This window comes from Heteronotia binoei, chromosome 7 (assembly GCF_032191835.1).
Source record: "Heteronotia binoei isolate CCM8104 ecotype False Entrance Well chromosome 7, APGP_CSIRO_Hbin_v1, whole genome shotgun sequence".
NCBI classification, from domain to species: domain Eukaryota; kingdom Metazoa; phylum Chordata; class Lepidosauria; order Squamata; family Gekkonidae; genus Heteronotia; species Heteronotia binoei.
The window spans coordinates 120503301-120511550 of record NC_083229.1 but is presented as its reverse complement, the minus strand read 5'-3'; the positions used below and the strand labels follow the sequence as shown (position 1 = coordinate 120511550).

At 48.6% G+C, this 8250-nt stretch overlaps 1 protein-coding gene across 1 annotated transcript; it reads left to right on the top strand.

Moving 5' to 3' along the window:
- Positions 1-7776: 7776 nt before the first annotated feature.
- On the top strand, positions 7777-8250 carry LOC132575566 (melanocortin receptor 4-like; the record flags this gene model as incomplete). The annotated part of the gene is made up of 1 exon (XM_060244373.1): positions 7777-8250. A coding segment is annotated over exon 1 (474 nt), but the record flags the coding sequence as incomplete, so codon positions are not given.

Genomic DNA, 8250 nt, shown 5'->3' with positions numbered 1-8250 from the left:
CCCCCCACACACATGCCTTCTGCGTGTGCTCCCCAGCCCCATAAGGATGCATCCGTCGTTATGGTCAACGTAGGGGTCTGTCTGTGGAACGGGGCCCCTTGGAGGAGGTTGTGCTCCTCCTGCCACCAGGATAGGGTCCAGACTACCGTCGCAGGGACAGTCAGTTGGCGCGAGGGGAGATCTGTCTGACAGTTGAACACGCGCAGGAACCACAACTGTAGTATTCGCATGTGGAACCTGGCGAATTTCAACACTGCTGTTGTCGCTGCCATCAGTCCCAGGAGGCGTTGGACTTGGAACGCTGTGACTGTAGGGTTGGTTAGGAATACAAGAATCAGAGACCTGATGTCCTCCGCCCTTTGTGTCGGGAGGAATGCCTTGCAGGTTTGTGAGTCCAGAATGGCCCCTATGAACCGTACCCTCTGAGAGGGCTGCAGTGCCGATTTCTTTAGGTTGACCTGTAAGCCTAAGTTTCGCAGAAGGGTTAAGGTGACCTCTATATGCTGTAGTAATAGAGGTTGTGAGCTTGCCACCAGCAGCCAATCGTCTATGTAAGGAAAGACCGCTGCGTAAGCCCTTAGAGATGGACCGGCAGCGGAGGGGAAGGAGGGCGGGTAGTGTGACTGCACAGATGACCACTCGAAGATCATCAGTTACAGGTAGGAAACCTGTTTATCTTCTTCGTGGTCTCTGTGCATCACACTGATGGGATATAGGCGCCCGCGCCGATCTCGATCGGTATTCTTGAAAGCTGCGGATTTCCGCGCCCCAGGCCCAGTGCGCATGCGCAGAAGCCCCACCGCGCATGCTCACAGGGACCGGAGCGGACATCCCGCCAGTTCTCTTCTGACCGCCGCTTGGATCAGTCGATCTCTCGCCACGGTCGGTGGAATCCTTTCTTGGAAGTTGTTTTTCTTTTGACAAATTTTGTTTTGGCTTGGACCACACAACAGTCTTTGTAAAGACTAGGGAGCGGGAAGACTAAATCTTTTCGGGACTTTCTCCTCAAATCTCTCTTCCCGCCCTTTCCCCCCCCCCCCGCATGGAACAACGGTGGGGATTTTTCAAACGGTGCAAGAACTGCGGCAGCAAAATCGCTCCCACAGACGGGCACGTTCTTTGCCTTTTTTGCCTAGAAGAAGCACACATCCCTGACGCGTGTGCTCACTGCGCGAAGTTTTCCCGCCAGACGAAGAAAAACCGCGCGGGCCGTTTGGCGGCGGCACTGATGGAGAAAGCTCTGTCGCCTAAGAAAATGTCGGCGCCGTCGCACAAGCCGTCGACATCAGAATCGCTCGGCACCGACAAGAGTGCCCCCGACGCCGATCGCCCCACAAAAACGGGCTCGGCATCAAAGTCCGCCTCCTCCACTCCTGCAAAACGGCTAAGGGAGGAGAAGGGACAATTTCTGTACCCTAAGGAATCTCAAAGCAGATTACAATCTCCTTCCTTTCCTCTCCCCACAACAGGCACCTTGTGAGCAGTGTTCCCTCTAAGCTTAGTGTGAGATAGATCACAATTTTTTTAGCCTCCAGCTCTAATTCAGAAAACACCTGGGGACTTTGGGGGTGGGGCCAGGAGACTTTGAGGGTGGAGCTAAGAGACTTTCCTTAAAATAAATAAATAGCTAAAAATACAGCAGTGCAGTTCCCCTGAATACAGTCTTCATTCCCTCATCTCCAAGCAGCTGGCTGCACTTCCACTTTCTCTCTTTCTCTCTCTCTCTCACTCACACACACACACACACCAGCCAAAATAAGCACAGTTTGAAAAGACACACTTTACTAACCATGGGAGTTGAATGCTGTACACTCAACCCAGTTCGTCAGACTTACACAAGGAAACCAGAGACTCTATTTTACTCTGCAAACGAGTTCTGGAGCAGCTGTAAAACAAATAGAGGGAACTTCCTCCCAACAGCCATGTTGTTCTGTAGGCTCACCCCGCCCCCATTCAGCCTAGCTCCAAAGTTTTAAAGGCACACACACCTTTCAAAAAACAAACAAACCACCAAGCCCTTCCCAAGTCTTCTAAGCTTTCTAAAGGTTGAAGGCACATGGTGGCGGTGGGGGCCCATGGAGTTTTCCCTCCCAAATTGCTAGAGCATCCAGGAAAACCACAGCGTTTCCCCAGAAACACCTAGAATGGCCGGTGACGTCAGGGGAAGTTCCCCCCGCTGGCCCAGTGTGGGCCCGTGGGTTGGGAACCTCCCAGGCGGGAGAAACTCCCCCCCCCCCCCCCGGGGCTTGGCAACCCTACTACAGCATGTTGGTTCAGCCATTAATGGAAACTATTTTACCCCTGTTTCCTATGGCAGGTGATAAACCTATAGCAATTACTGGCCAAAAGAGGATAAAAATGACAAAAAGGGGGGGGGGGAGGAAAGAAACAGCTTGAACGGAAAACATCTGTCATGAAATAAAAGTGTAAGTTTTGCAGCAATGAGCCAAGTCATTAGAGATGGCATCTCTTCTTGGCTGTTTCCTAGAAACAGGAACAGTCTCGCATTATGTCACCCGACTCATTGTCTGTCTACTGTTATGATAGCACATGCCTGTGTGGGTAAGGTGCAGGTAAGGCTCTTATGGTGATTCAGTGAGTGGGTGCCCTCCAAAGCATCCTGTTGCTAACAGCCTCGCTCGGGTCTTGCAAACCGAATCAATCCATCTCTTGTTGCATCTTCCCCTTCCCTTGCTGCCTTCAACTTTTCCTAGCGCTGTTATCTTTTTCAATGCCTCTTGCCTTTTCCTAGTGTGGCCAAAAGTACACACCTATGAAAAGTCAAATAAAGCTCACGGTTGTGAAAATCACACATAGAGAGTCAGGTTGGCGTAGTGATTAAGTGCACAGACTCTTATCTGGGAGAACCGGGTTTGATTCCCTCTCCTCCACTTGCAGCTGCTGGAATGGCTTTGGGTCAGCCATGGCTGTCATAGGAGTTGTCCTTGAAAAGGCAGCTGCTGTAAGAGCTCTCTGAGTTCCACCCACCTCACAGGATGTCTGTTGTGGGGGGTGGGAAGGTAAAGGAGATTGTGACCGCTCTGAGACTCTGAGATTCAGGGCATAGGGCAGGATATAAATCCAATATCATCTTCTTCTTCTTCTTTGTAAAAAAGAGATTTTATCTTTGTAATTTATTGAGTACTTAAAAGAAGCATGAATTAAAGGAAGGTGTCTGTTTATGAATTTGTTGTTGTTCAGTCGCTCGGTCAAGTCCAACTCTTCGCAACCCCATGGACCACATCATGCCAGGCCCTTCTATCTCCCACCGTCTTCCTAAATTCGCTCGAATTCTCCAGGGAGTGCTCCCTTTTCATTTGGTGGCCGAAGTATTTGAGCTTCAGCTTCAGCATCTGGCCTTCCAGGGAACACTCTGGGTTGATTTCCTTTAGGACTGACTGATTGGATCTCCTCGCCGTGCAAGGGACTCTCAAGAGTCTTCTTCAGCACCACAGTATGTATGACTATACATACATAAATACATACATATGTAAACACTGTCTTGCTGTCTTGCCATTGCCTTCCTCAGCAGAGTCTTCCTTGGTGGTCTATCATCAAAGACCAGCAATCTTTAACTCCCTCACAGCTACAGATAAGAAGAAGAAAGATTTATACCCCACCCTTCTCGCTGAATCAGAGTCTCAGAGCGGCTTACAATCTCCTGTATCTTTCCCCCCCACAACAGACATCTAGTGAGTAGGTGGGGCTGAGAGAGCTCTCACAGAAGTTGCCATTTCAAGGACAGCTCTGCGAGAGTTATGGCTGACCCAAGGCCATTCCAGCAGCTACATGCAGAGGAGTGCGGAATCAAACCTGGTTCTCCCAGATAAGAGTCCACACACTTAACCACTTCTCCAAACTGGCTCTTTAGTGATAAGAAAAGACTACTGGCCACCAACAAGGACTAATCCTGTGCAAAATGTACTTCCATTTAATCGTTAGACTGAAAATAATAAGTTCTGTAAATGGCTACCAATATAAACTTTATGTAACCATTCACATTTTAGATATGCTGTTCAGTTCCATTATTTCCACAGTTCCCCAAATTGCTGATTCTTATATTAGTTGTACAAGCAGTCCAATCCAGATCAGCGATCATGTACGGTAATTTTCTCAAAAGGAAGATGACCCTGAATGTAAACACCGCCCCCCCCCCCCCCCGCAATGTTGTTCCCAAAATGATTGTTATTATTGGTCACAATTGTAGCCTGCGTGGAAATTTAATTTAACCTCTTTTTTGGAGGGGATGGGTATATCTGGGGGAAACTCTTGTCTTGCATTTTAGTAAACACCTTTACTTCATGACATGATGTCACAGTGCAACATAGCAAATCCTATTGGCCTGGATAATTTTGGGTGAGGGCAAATGATAACGGGGAGAGAAGGCCGTTTGCGCCAGTGGTGGCCTCCAATTATAAATCACAAAGAAGCTGACGTTATGTCACAATCAGTTTTTCGTTTTCCATGAGGAAAAGTGGAAGTTGTTGAGCAAGTGACAGCCGCAGAAATATATGACATGACTGCTGAAAAAAAGGAAGTATTTATCATGTTTATAAAAAAAAATGGAGTAACTTTGGCACAGCCTTTAAAAATTAAAACAATCTCAGGCTTTCAGTAAGTGTAGATTAATGATGTTATCTACTTGCCTTTGACATTTATTCTGGTCTACCCATCTGGTGACTCATACGATTTATATCAGACACCAGAATCCCAAAGCATTCCTGTGTTTTACCAGGTAGTGTTACTGAATATCAATGTATTTCTGAACAGCGTAGCTATTAAGGAGATTTTGTAGTCATTCCCTGTCCTCAGTGAAACTATAAGGCAAAGGATTTGCTTTCAACACAGAATTCTTAACACCGTCTTCAAACGACAGTCTCAAACGCCTTGTTCGCAAGTCACAACGAACAGATGTTCAATCCATGTTCGGGATACACTTGGTTGCTCTTTATACATATGTTAAGCAATTCTCATATAACATTCAACATGTGTACAGCTGAATCTGTGATTGCTACCCCAGGTGCATCTATTTAACGGTTCCTGATTCCATTTGCAAAGTAAATGCTCATCGGGTCTTATAAACAGGTGCACACATGAAAACGTGAAGCTGCTGTATGCTGAATCAGACTATTGGTTTATCGAGGTCAGTATTGTCTACTCAGACTGGCAGTGAAGATGCCGTGGGATGAACCTGGCACTTTCTGCGTGCCAAGCAGACGCTCTACCACTGAGCTGTGGCATGCGGGTCATATGTGTGTTCACTGTAGGGTTGCCAAGGCAGTTGCTAACTCAGAAAATACTTCTGGACTTTGGGAGTGGGGCCGGGAGACTTTGGGGATGGAGCCAGAAGACTTTATCATTCCCTAAAATAAATAAATAGCTAAAAATACAGCAGTACAGTTCCCTTAATGCAGTCTTCATTCCCTCATTCCCCAGCAGCTGGCTGCACTTCCACTTCCTGTCTCTCTCTCTCACACACACACACACACACACACTAAGCAGCCAAAATAAACACAGTTTGGAAGCACACACTTTGTGGTCTCACTGGGGCAATTTACTCACCATGGAAGTTGTTGAATGCTGTATACTCAACCAAGTTCTTCAGACTAACACAGGGAAACTGGAGGTTCTCTCTACTTTACTGTGCAAACAACTTCTGAAGGGACTGTAAAACAAATGGAGGCTTCCTTTCCCTTTCTCACAACAGCCATGTTATTCTGCAGGCTCGCCCTGCCCCATTCCGCCTAGCTCTGGAGATTTAAAGGCACACACACCTTTCAAAAAACCAAGCCCTTCCAAGTCTTCTAAGCCTTTCGAGGTGGAAAGGCACCTCTGGGAGCAGGTCTTCTGCCCACCGGCCAGCTGACTGGGGTGGGAAGGAGTCTGCAAAACCGAGGGATCCCCCGTTGGGACCTGAGGATTGACAAGCCTAGTTCACTGTATGGCCAGGGCTGTGGTTTGTTTGGAGAAGCCATGAGAACTAAGCTAATGCCAACAAGGGATGCATATGTATTTGTGAGGAACATCCCGTATCCTTTCCCTCACTGTTTCTTCTTTCCTCAAAGCTCCATAGTCTCACCTTTTTTCCTGCTTCCTTCTTTCTTTTCCTCCCATCAGCCAACCTACTCTTACTTGCTTCTACCCAAAGAAAACTGGGGGAATTGATATTGGATTTATAGCCCGCCCTGTACTCTGAATCTCAGAGCGGTCAAAATTCCTTTACCTCCCCCCGCCCAACTCACAAGAGACACCCTGTGAGGTAGGTGGGGCTGAGAGAGCTCTCACAGCAGCTGCCCTTTCAAGGACGACTCCTACGAGAGCCATGGCTGACCCAAGGCCATTCCAGCTGCTGCAAGTGGAGGAGTGGGGAATCAAACCAGATAAGAGTCCACTCATTTAACCCCTACACCAAACTGGCTTTCTGTGTTGCTCAGTGGTGGCCACAGGCTCCAACTGCATGACGGGGAACCCGAAAGGATTTGCAGGGGGCATCTCCCTTTCCACTGTATTCCCTGCCTCACACTGTTTCCTCTTTCCATCCTCTTAACAACCCCCATGTCCTCAACCTTCCTAACTTTCTTCTCTCCTTCACGCAAAACAACCAACCTACCTTTCTTCTGCTCCCCCCCTCCCCCAAGTCTTCACCTATGTTTATTACTTATGTACTTCATTTACCGCTTTCTCCACAAGGATGCCCCAAAGAGCTTATGTCACCCCCTGAGAGCCAGTTTGGTGTAGTGGCTAAGTGCGTGGACTCTTATCTGGGAGAACCGGGTTTGATTCCCCACTCCTCCACTTACAGCTGCTGGAATGGCCTTGGGTCAGCCATAGCTCTTGTAGGAGTTGTCCTTGAAAGAGCAGCTGCTGTAAGAGCTCTCTCAGCCCCGGTATGAAATCTAAGCTTCCTCATTAGAATTTAAAGCATTAAACTTTATACATGGATTACTTCTCGCTTTGGAATATTCAACCCTCATTTGCGGTTTCCTATTTTGGGGGGTTTCCCAACAGAAAGGGAGGGAGGGAGGGGTAACATCTATATAGTTTAAGGATTATTTTCCCAAGGCCCGATCAGAATCTCTGAGGAAGAGAAAGCGATCTTGAAAACGTTAAGGCGAATCACACAGAGTTACAAAATCTGGAGCAAAACATCTGATCAGGCGAGTGCATCCTGCCGCATGCCTATTAAGTCTCGCTCTTGAACGCTCTGCAGCGCCTGAAGCTGTTCTGCCAGGCTGGGTAGAATTCCGAAGTGCATTCAGCATCTCGCACATCCCTTTTCTCTCTATTGGCTGGTCGTCTGACCGGAGGCAGGGCCTGCCGCTGCCTACCTTTTCTCCCCATCCCAGTATGAGAATCAGCAGCTAGCAGGCACTGCTTGGGAGACAATATATTTACAGTCTGAAATCATCTTGTGCCACAGCAGCAGGGACTGGGACGCATGAGCCTTGTGGATTTAACTCTCGCGGAGAATAGCGGAAAAGTTGCTCTCGTATCGTTTGAAACCCTGGGCGCCGTCGAGAGAGAAACAGTGTACGGCTATTTCCTCGAGAAGGGTTCAGGGAACTGTAGAGCTGGATAAGCTCTCAGTTACTACAAAGCATGCTGGCTTTCTGCTGTTCCGTGGCATGCTACCGTTCAGAACTGCATGCTGCTGGTTCACTGTAAAGCTGCCTTCCCAGTGAAACTCTCTAAGAGCTGCTGAAAGGAGAAAAAGCCAGTGGATTAAACAGGCAACAAGCTGGTGGGACTCTGCCTGCACCGCTAGCGCTGTATACCATGAACTTCACCTATCCCTATGGCGTTCATCAGCCTCTGACCTACTGGAACCATAGCTATGGACTACACGGCGGAGGCACGAACAGGTCGATGGGGAAGGGTTACGCACTGGAGGGGTGCTACGAGCAACTTTTCGTCTCCCCCGAAGTGTTTGTCACCCTAGGCTTCGTCAGCTTGCTCGAGAACGTGCTGGTGATCGCGGCCATCGCCAAGAACAAGAACCTGCATTCGCCGATGTACTTTTTCATTTGCAGCTTGGCCGTGGCCGACATGCTCGTGAGCGTCTCGAACGGCTCGGAGACCATCGTCATCACCCTGCTGAACAACACCGACGCCGACGCGCAAGGCTTCACCGTGAGCATCGACAACATCATCGACTCGGTCATCTGCAGCTCCTTGCTGGCGTCCATTTGCAGCCTGCTCTCAATCGCCGTGGACAGATACTTCACGATATTTTACGCTCTCCAGTACCAC